This window comes from Manacus vitellinus, unplaced genomic scaffold (assembly GCF_001715985.3).
Source record: "Manacus vitellinus isolate BGI_N305 unplaced genomic scaffold, ASM171598v3 scaffold_1_pilon, whole genome shotgun sequence".
Classification (NCBI taxonomy): Eukaryota; Metazoa; Chordata; class Aves; order Passeriformes; family Pipridae; genus Manacus; species Manacus vitellinus.
The window spans coordinates 25,403,803-25,423,777 of record NW_021939396.1 but is presented as its reverse complement, the minus strand read 5'-3'; the positions used below and the strand labels follow the sequence as shown (position 1 = coordinate 25,423,777).

Sequence of the window (19,975 nt, the reverse complement as noted above, 5' to 3'; positions counted from 1 at the left end):
CAACTTAGTCCATGTTGTGAGAAGATATGGAAGCCAGGACAGAGCAAGCCTCTGTAGTCATATATCCTTGCTCCTCCACCCAGTCATCTTGTGCTCTCTCCAATTTAGGCTGCTAATGGTATGGTAGCTTGCATTTCTACTTTCTTAAAAATCCAGTGCCTGGAATATTCACTGTTCATTTTGCTATGTGTCTTTTTTAAGGTTTGTCCTAATGAAGATTAAAATGCAAAAGAAAATAAAAAAATGAGAATAGGAATGTAATGCTGCTGTTGCTAATAGGCAGACTGACTTTCTAGTCTATGCACTTTTTTTCTAACCAACAAACTAGAATTAGATTCTATATAATTTGGTACCAAAAGCTACATTTAGCTGACATTTAGATTTTGAAGTAAGACCCCCAAAAAAGTTGAAAAATCAAAAATTAAGCCTTACATTTTGTTTTTAACCCACAGTGCTAATGGCACAGGAGTCTTGATCAAGCAATTGGGAGGTGAAGTATACTTCTAAGAAAAAGAGTAAGTCTGCCCCTTATGTTTAAATCTATTAGCTTCTGTTATGCTCATTCATAAAATTAGCCTTTAAAAATCTTTTTCTTTAATTATTCCCTCCCTTTGCCCCACTTTGAAAGCAGAAAAAGATCAAAAGTTCATAGGAATATATAAAATGTGTATTACATTTATTCAGGAGACTTGAAAGGGCTCCTTTGGAGCCATTTGAGTCTCTCCATCCCAGCCTATCCAGTAAATATACAGTTACATATTTTTTAAGATGTATTTTTTGATAAAAATTAATTTTTGTCTACAGTCAATAACCTTTTCATAGGTTTATACATTGAAAGGTCAAAGGAAACACTGCCATCATCTACTCTGGCCTCCTGCATCGTACAGACCATAGTACTATGGAGATACACGACCTTGTATAGTCAGCTTGATAGACTGTAGCTGATTAACACAACACATATTCAGTTTTGTATTGTTCCCCAGTACAGATCATGACAATAGCAATACGGAAATGTTTATTAAAAAAGTTACGGCACATGAGCAGGAACCCAGATTGCAGAACTGAAAATATTTTAAATTTGCTTTTTCTTAATTCTGATAGTTATAGGCCCTGGTAGAGAAATAACTATTCAAAAAAAAAAAAATTGTCTTAGAACTTTTACTCATTTGAGTTCAAAATTAGATCAGGCAACATCGCTCATTTACTCAGGACTTCTATAATTTGAAACTAGCCAGTAAGTATTTGGAAATTACAGTGAACACAATAGCTCCTACATCTTTTACTTAAAGCAAACCTTTATGACTGCATTACAACCTACTGAAAATATGAGTATGTAACAGAAATGTTGACACAATCTTGCTCTGCATGACATAAACATGCCGATATAATACTATTTTTCTCCCTCTCTCTGTATATAGCATATATGCACTTTTAAGTAAAAGAAAATAGATTAAACAGTCAACTTATCATGTATTCATGTATCTATGATGTACCATATACCAAGCACTAGAATTATCACACTTACCTTCCTGCATAATTAAATTATCCAAATACAAATATTTTTGTTACCTTATCAAAGAACAACAGTCAACATGCTCACCACTTCATTACTGTCAGGGAAACAGTTGCACAAAAAGTTAAAGCTGCCATGAAAGATATTTCAAAATTGAAGTGAAATTTTTAAGTGAATAAAAAAACCTCAGATGAGATGCAGTTCTGACTTAAAAATAATATTAAGTAAGTTCTCCTGTTGTAGAGGAAAAACAAATGCAGAATAAGTAGTGCTGTTAGCATTTTCCTCCAACTATCCAAGGGAAAAAACCTGGAACAGCAACATCAATCTTTTTGTTCTGTGCGTAGCAGAACATAAGTTGTAGTTTGTTGACAATAAAAAATTCTCCATGGATTAAATTGTGTATGTGTGCATTTGTGTGCTTTTATAAGTAAACAAACACACACGCATATTAACATATATGACAAACAGGCATCAAATTTTAAATTCACCAAATGAGCTGATCTGCAGTAAAAATCCTGTGTTAATAAACTGTCAATAAATCTATATTTTCAGCAACAACTGAAATGAATTTACTAAATAATGCTATGGGCTGATACTGGTGCGCTTCTAACCTACAGTATGCAGTACTTCTAAAAACATCTCCAAAATGCCATCTGCATTGCATATTTGTTGTAAAACTATATCTTTTCCTAATCTTCATTTTTGTTAACCATACATATGTATATCTGTTTATGCTCTAAGAAATAAGTTTGCAATGCTTTATAGCATGCCACATACATTTGAAAGTCCTCAAATCAATATAAAATCATGTAATTGAAAAAAAGACATACTATTTTTCATGCTATGCTCAATATAAATATAAATTCAAGGCAGTCAAGCTATCCATTACCAAAACAATAATAATTGTAATACATATGTATATATACCTACACTCTCTAAAAAGTGATCCAGTTATGTAGATTAAGAAACCAGTAAGAAATTGGTTGAACATAGTATAAAAGTCTCATTTTATGTAAAAGCCCATACTGGCCATTTCAAGTATTTTAATACTTTCCTATAACCTTTTCATTAATAACTAGGTATTTGTAGAAATAATAATTTTATACTGAAAATTGTATTCAAGTTAAATAAAAATTAACTTCTGCTGTAGTTCATTTTTAGAGTGTGCATGTATACATAGCAAAATACCTTTCTACAGATCAATCATAAATATTTTAGTCTATGACAGTTCTTTCCTACTAAAACACTTCAATGTTTTTTTCTCAAATTTTGGATCATATCTATCAGGCCTTTCAAGAAATAAAACTCAGTTCATTTGCAACACCAGATTCCCTTCAGTTTGTGCCAGTTTGCAAGTTAAAGGTCAAAGACACAGGACAGTACACTTTAAGGAAATTCAGACAGTGAAGCTGTTCACAGAAGACAATGTTTAACTTGGTAATGACAGTCAACAGGTCAATAATCAAGTTCAAGGCAAGCTGTTCATTGTTGCAAAAGTTACTCCCCTCAAATCCTGGCTTTCATAAAAAACCAGGTGTCTGACTTTTGGGGTGCATCATTCTGACCATCTTTAATAAGTTCACAGCCCAGTGACTGTAAAGCCTATCACTGCAAGAAGCAGCTCCTAAATCAATAAAGAGGTCTGTCATTTGCTGACTTTTCTCTAGGAAAAAAATATTGATACAAACCTGCTCTGCAGGTCACATGAAAATGACAATACTGCTGTTAGCACAAATTACACGGAATGACAAAATGTTTTGGTGGTCCCTTGGCTCTGTCAGTGATACCATGTTCGAGTGAAGGCCAGAAATTTGATTAACCCTTTGAGAACTATGATGAACATGCAAAAGGGTAACACACCAGAGGATACTCATGCAATATCAGAGTCATCGTTTTAGCTTTCCTTTGAAACTGTAACTCTACCTCTGCAGAGGTAAATTGACTTATCATGCAACATAGTTTCAAAAGAGAAATCCAAGATGCTTAAGATAAGAAGCTAAGCTATAAAATTGTTGCCAGTTCAGAAAAATTCTTGGTAAGTGGTAGAAATTATTAAAATAGGTTTGGTTCCTTTAAAAAGAAAGTAGCTGGTAAATATATTTTGTTTTCTATTTATGTTACAAAGGTTTTTCTATCAATAATGCAAATAATTAAAAACACTCGCAGTCACAGGAAATCTGTTTTGAAAAATTGATTTTCTTTTTAAACCGGTATTTAAACCTTTAAACCAAACACAATCCTATAATTTAATGACAACCAAGATTAACATCCACCAGACTCTGAAAATGGATGCAGTAGTTCTCAAAGGGTTACACCACCTATATAATACCAGTCTCAAGTTTATCAATAGCATGTTTGTTGCTTAAGTTCATCGAAATCCACTTCAGAGACACACTGCTTTTTACCATGCTTCGGAATGAGTGCTCCTGATAGGCCTATGAAAGGCCTGGGCAGTCAGCTTGGTACAGCTTGGGAAAGGTTATGTAGGAAAACCAACAAAAAATCAAACAAACCAATAAAAAGATTCTGCTTGAATATAGTATTGGATATAAATGAGTTTAAAACATTGAGGACATAGCCCAGAGCAGCTGTAAAAAACACAAAATGAATGTATTATTAAGGCTGTTACTATATTGCAGATATTTTGGCCCCTTGTTTGTTGGAAAATGGCTGTCCAAGCAGTCTGAAGTCCTGCGTGTCATTCGAGTCTCCCACATGACAAAACTGGAAGTAGGAGTATAGGACTTTATCTGTAGCAGATAGAAAGCAATCCTCTTTGGAGACAAAGCTGTTTTGGGTCTTCTCACTTTCCTGAAAGTTCCATTGTTGGTTGTTGTGTTTCTCTAAAAAAATTTACTTTCAGCAAAAAATTTTTCAAAGGGGAACAGGCCTTAAGGGGAAAATGTAGAAACATTGGAGATATTTTTTTTTCCTCTTCTTTAGTTAATCCTGATAGTTTATAGGGCATTGAGTGTGCAGAGGAAAGGCCTAGAATCGAATGACAAAGAAAGACAAAGGACTGAAGAAACAGCAGATACTGTGTATCATGGAAGCTTCCCAGCTGAGCAAATCACCACTCATGCGCAGGACAGGCAACCCCCTGGGTTTTAAAGATCAGCTTTGTTTCATACTGACAGATGCCCGCTCCTAGCTAGGAAACTGCATAACAGCTCTTGTGTTGAATCTCAAGTTACCACAAACTCCTGGGAGGGAAAGACAAAAAACCAAAACCCTACATCACACCCACTCTTGCATAGAGCGTTTGCAGTACAGTATGTGGCGGGGTGTTCCTTTCCTTTTGAACTGGAACACAGTGTAAACCAAGACAAGGAGGCACAAGGCCAGGATGCAGGGAATGACGATGGCTATGGCTTTCACAGTGCTGGCTGTGTTGTCCAGTTTGATGACAATGTCAACGTCATCTTGAGGGCTGTGTCGGTCTTTATCTCGATCTGTTGGTCCATCACAACCCATAAAATCCTTGAGGATAGATCTGGGATAGCCAGGTTCCACCCTGAGCATCTGGTTATTGAATTTCCAGTACTCTTTTCCTTTGTAGAAATATGTGAAGCCTGAGGAAGAAATTTGCAATTATTTATGGTCATATCAAATCAAATCATGTCATCAACACACCATGATGGAAACTACTTTTCGTAATTGTAATAATAAATTTTTTTTTGTAATTAAAAAATTAGAAAGGTGTAAGGGGTAGACTTCAAATCTTCTTTAGAAATTTAATTTCTTTACTGTCTCTAGAAAATCTAACATAGGGGTTTGGATGGTTTGTTGGTTTTGGGATTTTGTTGTTGTTTTTTATTCGATAAACTGGGATTTTTTTTTTTTTCATTATTACCAAAAAGAAAAAAAAAAAAGAGAGAGAGAGAATTCCAGAGAATATGATCTATGACAAGCCAAGATCCAGTTGATTTGTTCATTCATGGAAAACCCAAGTAGAGTTGGAAACCCCAGGGTCAGGACTTTAAAGCATTGCAATTTCTTCAATACGGGAAGTCTACTGAAATAAATTGCAATGTTATGCTATGTTATCCAGATATAAGAACTGCCCCACTTTACTGTTACATAGCCTATTGCTGTATTTCACAAGGAAACTGGATGAAGTAACAGCATCTTTCACATGAGAAATCAGGTGTAACCAGATTTAAGTTTTCTGTAAAGAGATGGTATTTGTTCATTCGGGGACAATCCAATGTTACTATTAAACATGCCCAAATGGGGAAAAAAGCTTGATTCTTACCAAAAATCTACATTACTTTATTATCCCAACTGAAAAATTACATTGACCTGGCAAGAAACAAATCTTCAGGATGAGTGAACTTCCTTCTACTGCTTATTAACTAAATGGAAATAGTTGAATTTTTCCATATCTTCACTTTATAGACCTCAGCTTATTTCCCACAATACTAAAGGTTACTAAGGCAGACTGGGCACTATTCATCATTTTAACAATACTCCTTGAAGAAGTTGGTAACCGTCTATCTGGAGATAGTATTAGTAACCACCTATTCAATCAACAGGTATTTTCTTACAACTCTAAACAAGAAAGAAATATTTGATTGTATATTTTGCTGCTCAAATTGTAAAAAAATCTTGATCATCTAGTACCATTTTCAGAATATTTGAGTATTTCAACATTCTTCTACATTATGCATTTTTGTAATTTTGATAGCCTTCCTAGCCAATAAAAAGGTACCATTTTCCTTTTCTTAATCCCTTTCAGTTTTATTACCTGAAAATATGCTAGTAGACCTATTGAAAGGTCTAATACAAGTCAAAAAGCAAAAAAGAAAATAAACAAAAAGTACTGAGCTGTTTGAAAACAGTAGCTAGACTTGTTCAGAAAAAGCCTTCTATTCTGATTGGAATGCAACAAAAAAGAGGACTGGAATTCTTTAAATATGATGAAATTTTAAAACTTTAGCATGTATAATTTTCTTGCAGCAATCTGTAGTTTAAATGAAAAGTATTATCAAATGCAAAATTTCAGTATTTTGAGCCACAGTCTACTCCACCTTTGCATTTCATATAATAACATGTATGTAAGAAAGTACTGGACATACTGGTCACAGATAATATTTCAAGTATGGAAATTTGATGTATTATCTCTGTCAATATTCAAATACATATATGGAGACTATATAAAGATATGACATCTCTAAATCTATATTCATGCATATATGCAGGATACATGTATGTATACAACAGGGGTACAGGTAAGTCAAAATACAGACATTAGTAGTAATTGATGTTATACAGCAAAAGGTCAAATTAAAACTCTTAAAATAAAAGCAGCAAAGGAATTTCCAGCTGCTAGACATCCAACAAAAATTTTTCAATCAGAGCACCTTTTCAGCTGAGAAACTCTGAAGGTAGTTTAAACTTTTCTGCCATTTTTGCTGAGGCAGCAACCAGGATAACAGCCAGTTACAGCTGAAAAATGGAAATTAGCAGCAGAGAAGCTTAGTTCTAAGAGACTGAGTAGTTTTACTGCTTCTCGCGGCAGAACAAATGGCTTCACACAAGTGTTGAAAGTAATTTCATCTAGTCTGCTTACCTTGTTGAGCCTACTTTTGGGAGCTGCTACTTAAAATTTTCCAGGTACTAGTCACTGAGAGTAGTGAGTATAATAGCTGACCCAAACAGCAACAAAGGGCTAAGTAGTCACGAATATGTTAAATGTACTTATGTAGTAAGGCAAAAAAAGGCCAATGAACTAATAAGGTACCTTTTCTCTTCCTTCTCCCTTAAAATTGCCCCATCATCCACTTTAGCAGAATTTCTAGTTGAAAGGTAAAATTTTCTGTGCTGCTCTCAAGACAGAAAGAGATTTCTCCAATCTGGAGATTTTTGTGTGATCTCAGATTCCATGGAAAAAAAGAAAGGAAATTTCCTCTCCGTCTCCTTCTAAGAGTTATTACCATAGTGTTAGAAAGCAAATCACATTATGGGAAGCAGCAGGGAGAGTTTCAGAGATGCTACCTGCACCTTACCAAGCTTTTAGGACACTGAGTCAGAATGCTGATTAGTGTAGGAAATAATTTTTTCTCATCCTTCCCAAGCCTTTTAAGGTGAAATTACCCAAAATTTTTGTCGTCAGTGAAGGAAACCCCTTCATAATCAGACTTATTGCAGGTGTTCGTTTGCACAGTTTACACAACAGAAAGACAAGGGAAATTAAAAGTATCCTTTAAAATGAAGTGGATTCACTGAAAGAGTTGCTTTCACTTGTTCTCTTATAAATGTATATAGTAAAACTTCTTTATCAACTCTGCTTCTGTCCAAAGAAATAAAAACAGTTTCAGACAAAATGAAATCAACTTCTTTACAATTAAGCTGTGATATTTCTTATTTCCATCTGCTTTTGTTTATTTCTTTCCTCATACTCATGACAGTGGAGTTGTGAACTGTTTCTTAAGACTTCCATTTTCCTGATTTCAGGGAAAATGTCTTAGTGGTCTTCTTGCAAACTTTATGGTGTCATTTTTCTGCCCTGGGGCCCTTATAGGCTTTCTGAGATGCCCAAGAATTCCTTTCACCTCCTCCACAATTTCTTGTCATGTTTTACCAACTTGCTCGTTAAAAGAGTCAGGCAGACTATCAAAACCACTGAGGTTAAAAAGAGAAGTGGCTTTAATGTAACCCAAAGTCTTTCCTGCCTTAGAAATATATATATATATATATACATATATATAATTCCCTTTGGATGTAAAACTTTAAAAATGCACTTAAAAAGTAATTAAAGGAAGAGGTTATAACCATTATGTTTGTCTGTGCATTCATAATGTGGGTGACTATTTCCACATATATGTGTATTTGCAAACAGTTAATTACTGAGTGTATGCACTCAGTAATATCATGTATGCAGAATATCATCTTGACTGACCTACTTTCCAGCTAAAAACAAAACAAAAAATTCCAATCTATCAAGAAGGCCAGAATACAGACAGGGTTTCTTTTTTTCTGGATAAAACAGAGACAAAACAAAAAGTAATTAAACATATTTCTGAAAAAAAACCTCAAACATTTTCATGGTAAATTACTTAATCAAGTTAGAGGTTGAAATATGAGACTGAAACGGTTTATAAAAGGAAATAAACATTTTTATCTTCTTATTAAGAGGAAATTAAAATAATATGGCAATATATATTTGTGTGCTGTCTTGTAAGGCAAACAGAATAAACTCAGAACCTACTAATAAATAAATAAATCATATAGGCCAAAAAACAACTGTCCAACAAAGTTAAGTGACAACAAATGCATATTTTTATTCCCATCAAAGGGATCTAAATTCTGTGCAGCTGAGGGCTCTGTTGGCAGTGTGCCAGCATCTCCTGGGTAGCACTGAATTCTCATAAGATGGAGAAGATTCTGGCTGTTCTCATTCATTTGGAAATGTGTCCAGCTGAGATTCTAGGTATGTCATAATGCATCTTGATGCACGTAATAATACTTCATACTAAAAGTCCTGTTATCTGTATTTGTGCATCATGGGCTTATGACATCTTCAATTTACATAAATTCATAGGAATATTTCTGCTTAGTTAAAGATTTTGCTCACATTCTCTAGTTTTTCAGAATGAAAGCAATAACTTCTAAGCTGTTTAAACAGCCAGTGCCTGGACAATTCAATGGAAATATACTGTGTATACAAAGCTCATTTTAAGACATCATATAATTCATCAGAGAACACAAATAAAGTGAATTAAGACAGAGAAAAAAAGACTGAAAAGTAATGTTTATAACACTAAATTTGAAAGCTTTCTCTTCCTTACATTAAGGAAGAGAACAAACAGCCTGATATAGGTGAACCTGGCATAGGTGAACAAACAGCCATTTTCACTAAAGCCAGTTCTATAGCAGGAAATATTCTGTTCACAAATCAGGAATTCTTTCACTACTTAAGCTGAATAGTCAATCATCCCTCTACTACTCTATCTTACATAGAGGGTGTAAGTAAATCATTAAAACAAGAATGTGTTTGCATACCATTTTCTTTGTGGACAAAGGCTCCCTGAGGAGATTCTGGGATACCTTTCCAAATTGTGATTGGCTTGGGATAACCAGGGTCCATGGATCTCATTTCTTCACTGTACCTCCAGTACCTGAATTTTTTTAAAGAGGAAAAAAATGCTCATTGGTAAGATAGAAGATAGTAACTTTATATTTCCCCCTCCTAACACTTGTTACCTTCATTAGCCACAAATGGCAATACTTGACTTCTTCTCTTTGAACATATTACCAGATTACAAAGAAATCTATTTGCTGACTGGACAACTGCTTCATGTAAGTAGATAGAAGATAAAAGATTTTTGTACTTTGACAAGTAAACCACCATGTACCTCACTTATAATGACTGCAATTCTGATGCCTAGGACTTTTGCACAGTGACACAGAGATGCAACAAATGTAAAAAAATACTTTAATGTTCTAAATAACATTTTAATAATGAAAGTGACAGCAGATTCAGATTAAAAAACTCTTTATATGTATGCATTACAGTAGCTTTTAATTTCATTATCCCTAAATAAACACAATGTGATACAAACTTCAACCTGCTTTTGTGACTTTTTTCCAGCCAGCCCTTCTCTTCTCAAATTTAAAAAGCTTCAGCACTCAAATTCTAGTAATCCTGAAAATGTAAGAAGTATTTACACTTGTGATTTTGTTTACACTTACAGATAATGTTGATAATTTCTTTTTCCTTATACTGCCTGTTAAATTGCTATGCATATCTTATGAGTTGGTTCTAAGAATCAACATACTGCATCCCTAGTATCCTCTGTGTATCCTGTCATAATATTTCAGTGGGTCATTTCATATTTTGATTGACTCCACTAATTTAGAGAGTAGTTTCCTTGGACAACTTTTTTTTCCACAATCAGCTTTATCCATATGAAAATTACATTAAAAGGCAGCCACTCACCATTTCAGGACATCAAAAACCTGAAAATATATCACTATCATTGATAATCTGGTCACTGCTAAAAACTTCACCCTTTTCCTCATTTGACTTCAGTTTTTAGAAATCCTTGTTATCATAATTCCTCATATATTAAAGAGTCCTTAAGTGGATGATATTTTGTTCCTGCGAAGGTATGTAAACACTCTAATTGATTCACATTTTAATTTTTCTTTTTAAATAAAGTGGTCTAAACCTCACAATTTAGACAATGTTCCCTGTGGTGCATTTCTCTGGCTTTAAACTTTTGATGAAATTAAAAGGTGGCAGATTTCAAGTGGGTTAAGAGCTAGCAAGTAAGATTAAAAAGATGTATTTTTTCTTTCTTATGCATAAATTATTTTTATAGTCTGATTTCTTAGTCTAGTCACGTATGCATCAGTAACCAGTCAACAAAGCAATGCTCTTTATTTGGAAATGTAACATCTTTGAGAGTTTACATGCCGAAAGAAACAACACAAAGAAGTTGCAAACAAAGCTCTGACTTCAATACTATTGAAACCAGTTCTTCCTCATCTTTTGACTCTAATTTTCATCCTTAGTTTACATTTTTTTAACAAATATATTATGATTGAGTTTTATGAAGAAAGAATATTCATTTAAAGTCTAAAGTACATAAAACTGGTCACACCAGACGGGGGTATAAACAAGCTCATGTGTCAAGCAGTGCAGCAAACCTATTATCATCTATCCTGTACTACTCAGTTCTGGTAGAAGAGGAATAAGAGAGGGAAAAATATTTTCTGTAGTCATGTTTTTCCCTCTTAAGGTTTCATATAATTATTTGGAAGAATTATCATTAGTGTTGAAATAGATAATTTCAAATATTAACAGCAATGTTCCATATATGAGCCGGTTTAGACATATAAGTATTACAACAGCATTTACTGTTTTGACTTTTAAATCTTGTTACTGGTTTGGTTTATGGGATTTTTTTGTCTGTTTGTTTATTTGGTTGGTTGTTTGAGTTTTAATTATTATTTTTATTTTATAGTCAACATTTGACACTTTTTATTCTATTGCTCTAATTTTTTTTATGTATACCATTGTACTGGGACATTTTACTGTGTCTAGATTCTGCCCTGGAGCTCTTTAACTACAGATTATTGTCAAAACCAACTAAGTGTACAGGTCCTTGAGGTACACAAGGAGTAACATACTTTGTTACATTGATGCTGGCATAACTGTTTACTTTCCTTTCATTCCTAATTTATGCCACCAAGAAGCTGCATTTATGTTATACCTTCTTCAGGGAAAGATCCACATCCATAACAGACTTCTACATACTACTAAAACCAGCAGGAGAATCCAACTCTAACTTTGCTTTAAGAAAAAATTGTGATATAAGCAATACACATTGAGAAACTTAGTGGTATATGGGTTTATTCTCACTGATGGTCAATATCCTCTAATAGCTCAATTATCTCTGCAAGGCTCATGCTCAATCTTCTTCTAACATACTGTATTGCATTTATGTCTTGCTGAGTTTCATTGTGCTTGTTAGCTCTAAGTAGGGAGCAGATGTTTTCTCTGCTTGTTCCTTTCATCTTCTGTTATTACCAATGGTGTTTTAGGAAAGTCCGGGCTATAAGTAACTGCCTATGCATGGAAATATAAAAGGACATTGCTGAATAAAGCCTAAAGAAAGTACAAGTCACAAAAGATTCCTTCTGTATATACTTTAATAATGCATGTGGAGGTAGAAAATTATTACCTGAAAAATGAATTTATATTTGTTTTATAAAATCTACTCCACCATAGGAAGCAAATTATTTAGGTGACTTTCTACTTCACTGTGGAAATTGATTGCTTTTAATGATAGCTAATTTTCAAACACGACAAAAATTTTATTTAGCTATCTACTTTCCCTATTTTAAAAAAAAAAAAAGCTTTAATAATAAAATTTGTTGCAGCAATCTGTAGTGTAATATTACAGTACTGCTAAAAATTATGAACTGTAGTGTGCTAAATATATTCTATGATGTGCATGAAATTAATTTCTTAAGTGATCCATGAATACTATTAGTGTCTGAGAACTCTACCACACAGTAACAAAAGCAGTTATAGTTTTAATAATACTAATAGAAACATCACAGTCATTGCTAAAGAGTAATTCATCTCTGAGCACACAGAATTTGCACAGTGATACATCAGTAAACAAACCCAGTATCATACCGAAAACCTGCAAAATCCATCATTCAAATAACTTGCAGGGTTTCAAAAATTAATGAGTTTTCTTGACATCTCTACAAAGCAGACAAATATTCTTCCCTTTTTTTAATAGACAGGGAAATGAAGACACAGAGACTAACTGACTAGTGCAAATCTTTTTCAGGAACGGAAAAGAACTCAGATTTCACATTTTTTCTGTGTTTTTGGTTTTTTTGGGTTTTTTGGGTTTTTTTGTTATTAATCATGACTATAACTGTCCCTTCTGAAGGGAACTATAAGATTTATTTAAAACTGATTCCAAGAAACTTCTCAAATTCTTTTTTAGCTTCCAGGTTTAGCTGTCATTTTCACTAACCTTAAAAAGATTTGGATCATGCCTTCCCTGTTTATGTGTTAGGGTTTAGAAATGTGGATAAAAAGAAGCAGGTAAGAGTGTACATAAATACATTGCTTTGAATATTTAAGTTTAAACTTGCCACACCCATGACTTGCCTATTCACTTCTAAAACACAGCTTTTCTACTGTATATACATATACTCATTTCAGGATACACACACAAATATAATTTAAGTTATAAGAAATGTGAAAATAGTGTGGCTGTCTATGTGGGAGTAGTTAATTTCATCCACAGAATATGAACTGTTTAAGTGTCTTGACTTCTTTCGAGAAAGAGAAAAAGGTTAACATGTTTAGCTGATATCCACCAAGCTGTTTCCTTGCAGAATTCCTATACCAACCTATCTCCTTTGAAGAAGTAGGTTTTTCCAACATCTTCCCACCAAATTGCTGAATCAATGCCATGGGAAGGAATTCCACTTCCAAGTGTTATCAAATCATGAGGATAACCTGGCTGGAGAGTAGTGTCCTTGAAAATCCAGAACTTGTTACCTGTGCAAAAGCATATATATACACATACATATATGTGTGTTAGTCATCAGTACTCTCAGTAGTAATACACTCCTAAGAAGTAATGAAGACTCCCAAAGGGCTGTAGTAATGGTTCAGCCAAACACAATGACATGAAAATTGTTCTGTCACTGCACATATTGCAAAATTAAATATGCTTTAAGGATACTTTGCATTTATAAAGCATCTTCCTTTCAATAAGCCCACAGAATATTTTTTATACCAACTACATAGTGATCAAAACTGGAATGAAAATGAAGTCATCTTAAGAGGCTCTGTGGTTGATAATGTAATATATTCACAGAAATACAAAGCAGTTTCACATTTCATGAGGAAAGAAGAGTGAATTTTATAAGAAAATAAGGTAAGAAAACATTTAAATAAATAAAAATTTTTGACACATTTTCTAGTGTGTTCTAAAGACATACAACTAAGATTCTGAAGTCCCACAGGTGAAAGCCTTTTGTCTCTGAATTAATGGTGGGTCGCCAGTGGCAAGACTTAACCTTTGGATGTAGGTGACAAATCATTCAAAACCACCCAATTGACTTATTACATGATAAAAATACAAGGTAGTTGTATGACTCTAGCTGATAGCACAGTGTCTGCACAAACCTCAGATTAGCCAGGTTAGTCAGGTTACTGTCTCAAACATGAATAATAGCCTAGCGCTTCCTGGACTGCAATGCTCAGTGGCTGAATCCCTACTGTTGCAGTTACTAGATAAATATATTGTCTATATAGGGGTGTGCATGCCTACAGAAGCAGCTACTGAACCAGTGTTTTACAGTATAGATCCCCCCTGTGGAGAGGATGCTTTCTGTGCTCTGTCTTGGAACCGGACAGCTTACCTCACCAGTTCACAACTCCAGTTTCCAAGATTCAGCTTTTGCTGTACCTTCCTAGCCAAGCTCTTTCTCAATTAACACTTCCACAATTATCTCACCTGCTTCATCATCTCATATTAAGCCTATAGTCCAATAATTTCCCCGATAATAGTGTTGTCCTCCTAGGGTCTTCCCAACATACTCTGCTTCCTGTCCTATTCTTGCAACTATCTTCTCCATTTTACATTTTTGTTTTCTTCTAATTCTTCTTCAAAACACACTTCTCACCTGTGTCTTTTCAGCAGAGACTTCTCTTTCAAACACAGACAGCTTTGGCTGAAAAAAAGGGAATAAAGATCCTCATATGCCCCCTAGAAATAGGGAAAAGGGAGCATAATTTGCATTTACGTACTTATCTGAAGAGCTTGCTTTGATGCCTGTCTTCTCTTTGCACTGTCCCACAGGGACACTCTCTTCAACCTAGACTATAGGCTCCATTGTGTAGGAACCATGTGTTTATTTTCTCTTTAAAGAACTACCTTAATCTGTGTTTCCAAAAAGCATTTCTATTTTTATTAATAGTTATACTGAAGGAGAAGATACTCTTTGACATCATGTGGACTCATCTGAGTTAAATCACAGAAAGGTCTAGAAAAGATCCATGAATATATATATTGAATTGGCCTTATTGGATACTTCACTTTGGTCAATCCATTGTCATTTATGATGATAATATTGAAAATATAAGGGGAAAAGTTTGAAAATATATTTTGCTCAAATGCATTTGGAAAGAGGACTTAAGAGATAAAATCATTGCTGCTTACATTAGTCTTTGTACTTACCTGTAAGGCTAGACTGGCTGTAACACAGATGTAGGAGATTAAGGTACTGTATTAAATAAATATTTTATGAAGAAATGTAATATTACCCCAAAGACCTAGGATCAGGTGTATGCCAGAAGCATCAAGAGGGAAAATCCATAGAGATGTTTTGCAGTTGGTTTTATATTCTAGCTATCCCTCAGTGATATTAAATGTTTGTTTAAAGGGAGGGGTTTTTTAATCTCCCTGTTTGTACTACAGTGATTTAAAGCACGTTTTCATTTTATCACAGTGTTAATTAGGAGAAGGGGTATAGTTTCCATCCCTCCCATGCTGGGTTTCCAGAGTTAATTTTTTATCAGCTTCTTTACAGCTGCTTGTCACCCACTTCCAAGCACAGACACTACAGTTTGATCAACAGATCCGTCTTATCCCCCCTGCCAGTTGAAAGAAAAAAGGACTCAAAGAATGAGTAGAAACAGAGCCATTTGAAGTATTAAAAATAAAAGAGGCACAGAGATCTATGAAGAACAGTCATGGAAAACTGAGGTCTGTGTTGACCTGGGATTAAGGTTTGTGCTAACCTGTGATTTATCTTTAGTGAAATGCCTTAGAAAATTCACTTATAGGGTTTGATCACGACAGAGGTGAGTATTTTCCATCATTCTCTGTCCCTTCTCCTACGTGGTTTATACTTTTGCCAATTCACATAACAGGACACAGAAGGCTTCAGATGTTAATGGCAGTTTTTCAAATGCAATGATAAGAAAAGTCATGGGTTTTGGACCTTACTAGTTGGTACTCACAGTGTGAATACAGATGGCATCCAGTGAATGATACTGAGCCAACTCATTTATATTTCAGAAGATCATTCAAAATGACAGCTGTTACACAGCATTGAAAGGCATATGCAGTGCCAATACCTTTCTCTGTGTCTCACAAGGAATAAAAGTAAAAGCAATTGTTGTGAATAGATCATTATCTGCCCTACCACAAGGAGGCAAAATTAACTATTAACAAGATCAGGTCATACCAAAATAAACCAGGGTTGAGCACATACCATTATAAGTGACAACACCACTGAGCCAGGTATTTGTAACTTATTCAGATATACTGAAATAGAAGGAAAGTGTATATGTGGGAACAGACTTAAGAAACTAAATTCTTCTTCACATAATTTCTTACTAAGAAGCAAATTCTTTCTCAGTAAACTGAGAAAAGGTAAATTTAACTGTATTTCAAGGAGACAGTAGGGCTTTGAGAGCTCTAACATATGTGAGCAAGACCCATTGATGCTAACTAGAGGGAATTTTATTTAATATTTGCTTTGGAAGATATGTTTAGTAACTGTGTTGTTGTAATGTATGTTGTATGTATGTTGTAATGTATGCTGTAACTGTGTTGATTGTTAATGAGAAGTACTGTATATAAGAAATCCAAATGTTCCATCTGGCTGACAGTTTTCACTTTGGTTTTTTTGTTTGTTTGAGTCTTTTTAGGTGGTACATTGTCGATTTTGTTGTTTTGGATTTCTTTTCTGCTTAGCTTCTATCCCTCAGCTGGAGGAAGGCGATGACTATTACTAAGAGGATTTCAGAAAAGTCAGAATGCAATATTAGGAGAAGTTAAAGCCGGAAATCAGGTCAAAAAAACCCGCCCAACTGTGATGAGAATGAGCTAATTTTATTTCTAACTTATGTTTATGTAACTTAAAATATATTACAAAGTAATGCCTGTCTGTATACTTTCATGTAGCTCATGTTCCACTCCCACCAGTAAATAGTTGATGCACTCCAATAACTGTGAGTACAATGGAAATAAAGAATATATGAAAAAACTAGAATAGTTAAGTTTTTATTCTTTTTATAGGTAACTAATGCTTCTTTAGAGTCATAACCTATGCCCTTGGCAGAATTACCATTGTATTTATTTTACAAAGTTGTTTTTTTAAGGTCTTGTTGGTACGTTTGTTATTCTCACAGAGAATAAAGCACCACATTTCATGAAGTCTGGTCAGCCTTCAGAATGTTTCATCTCTCTGCTTTTCTTCCCTAATGTAAGATCTAATATAATAAGAAGCAGATTGGTAAGGTCACAAACTGAGAATAAAGCAAGAGATAAAAAAGCTAAAATGTCTTATGTTTTGCAATAATACTTTGTTAAATATCAGCACTGTAGGGAAACAATTGAGAAGGATGAACCATGCAATTATTTGAAGTCTCTCAACATCTACCTTTGACATTCTAAAAAATTACTGGAAATAGAGGGTACCTGTATTGCTATGCTTCACTTAAAAAAATGAATATTTACTGCTAGATATTTTTCAGACTATTTAACTGCCTACTGACTACTGCAAACAATTATGCAGTTTCTAGCAATTGTAGTTCTTCCTCTATAGAATTGGAATGATAAATAGTTGTGCTTCTCAGTTATCAGAAACTGAGTTTTTTGTTCAAATTATTTGCAATTATGATGTATGTGTAGTGCAAGAAGTGTGTGGTATATAATCACTGTGTTAGAGGGGTGAGATGAATTCTCAAAATTTTAAAGAATTATATGCATTTGAAATCAGTTAAAATATTTAATATCTAATTCTGAACGTTGTTTTTTCCTGTCACCTTTCCTCTTTATTTTGGTCTTTTAAGTAAGGATCAAATGTCTCTCTACTAGTACCCCCAAATTACTACCCATGCTTCCTTTTTTTCTCATTCTCTATTTCCCACATTAAGTTTCTGTCATTTCTCTGTTCCATGATTGACACTATAGTAAATCTATTTTCAATATAAAACTGTCAGGCCATGGGATAAGTGCAATTGAAAGTTGTGATGGAGGCACTGGTAGTATGAGTTTTACAGCAGCCTTCTATTGCTACATTTGGTTTACCATGACATTCAACAGCACAGATGGCTTGAAAATTTCATTTTTAGCATGATATAAATTCCCACAGGTACACAGAATGAATTTTAGTATTCACGCTTTCTCATTAAAAAAAAAAAAGTATCTTTATAGTGCCGTCTTCTTATTAGCATTCAGCATAGACACCAGCAGTGAATAATAACAAGAATTTAAACATCTGGTTTTTATAAGCAGCTATCCACCAGATTACTGTGTACTTTATGAGTATGGTCTGGTCTACTGGAGGCTGATGGGGTCCATCTGGCAGAGAAAGGAAAGAGCATTTTTGTTCATAGGCTTGACAAGCTGGTAAAGAGGGCTTTCAACTACAGTTGTTGGTGGAGGGGCACTTCAATCCATCCCACTCCTACCAGTGTGATGCCAGTGCTGGCAAGAGATGTCCAGAGCCTGGGGAGGGATCACAGGTAAGCAGCAGAGCACCTGAAGAACAGCACAAAGGAATTCCAGCCACTCCAGCCAGTAAGTCTCTTTCATCTGGGGCATCAAATTAAATGCTTCTACACAAACACATGTATCCTGGGGAATAAGCAACAGCAGCTGGAGATGTGCACACAGCTGCAGGGCTGGGATCTTACTGGTATCACAGAGACATGGTGGCATGGCTCCAATGACTGGAATATTGGAATGGAAGGCTACAGGCTCTTTAGGAAGGACAGGCAGAGGAGAGGAGGTGGGGTTGTCATGTCAATGACCAAGTTGAGTGCATGGAGCTCTGCCTGGAATAGATGAGGAGCTCGCCCAGTGGTTATGGGTCAGCACTAAAGGGAGGGCAGGAACAGGTGACAGTGTGGGTCAGAGGAGTGCATAGTGGCATTAATCCAGTATAAGTTCTCTGCTTTCACTTATTCCATTTTTCTATTTTATTCTCTGAATAATGGATCTAAATATTGGCTTAGGTACGTGCTTTGTTAACACATCTATATGCCAGGCTTCAGATTTAAAGCTCATTCTAGAACTTACTTGTTTTGACCAGTTTTAGATTGGTAAAGCACACCAGTTGTTCATCATCTTAGAAACAATCAACTCGTCTATTTCTAGCACCTTTGGGAGGAGGACAGGTGCTCTTTTCCAAGGAAGAAATTTTGTTAGGGAGTGAAAGAAACAAGACAATGAATGTTTACCTACAGTCTATTTACATAGACTTCTGTAATCATGTTCCACAAGGCAGATTCTTGGTTAACCTGAGATTCTCGGTTAAAAGGAATTTTCAAGAACAACCATACAAAAGACTCAGCTGAACTTTATGATTCTGTGGCAGTGGACATACATGAATTACACTGCTAGACAAACACCACCAGTTCAATATGATGCCTTAAGCCCCTAATGTTTTTTATTTAAGACTTGTAAATTTTATAGGTAGGTTTTAAAAGCAGAAACCCCTCTGTCCCTTGTTCCTTTCCCTTGTTTATACATTCCCTAACCCTTTTACCCCATTCTATGCCTTCTATATCAACCTACCCCTGAATCCAGTAGCAGTGTTTAGTCTTTTGTCAAGGTAAAGGCCCAGACTGTTTGGAGAACAGCGTATCAGGGCCTAAACCACAGAGTACGGTCAAAAACTAGGTGACAATATACCCTTTGTACTCTGATGAAGCTGAAGATGATGAAGTAGGTGGTCCCAAAAAGACCCCAGACCCAATTCTCAGGGGGAGGACCCGGGGCGGTCCAGAGGAAGGGCCAAAGGGTGGACACATCTGGGATTGGATGGATAATGCTATAAAATGTAACCTCTCGGGCACGGCGGGCGCGCGCGTCTATATCACCTATTGCCTTGGCAAATAAACCCTTTCTTATCTCACCCCTAATTAACTGCTCCGGAGATTTTTTTCAGAACCAAAAT

General features: G+C 35.0%; 1 protein-coding gene across 1 annotated transcript in view; it reads right to left on the bottom strand.

Moving 5' to 3' along the window:
* Positions 1-1,402: 1,402 nt before the first annotated feature.
* Positions 1,403-19,975, bottom strand: part of MMP16 (matrix metallopeptidase 16) — a 162,951-nt gene continuing 144,378 nt past the window's right edge. Inside the window, exons 8-10 of the mRNA XM_008922096.2 lie at positions 13,403-13,553; positions 9,521-9,636; positions 1,403-5,088 (exon numbers count right to left, since the gene is read on the bottom strand). Coding sequence (XP_008920344.1) covers positions 4,754-5,088; positions 9,521-9,636; positions 13,403-13,553 — 602 coding nt within the window. The 3' untranslated portion in view covers positions 1,403-4,753. The remainder of the gene's footprint in view (positions 5,089-9,520; positions 9,637-13,402; positions 13,554-19,975) is intronic.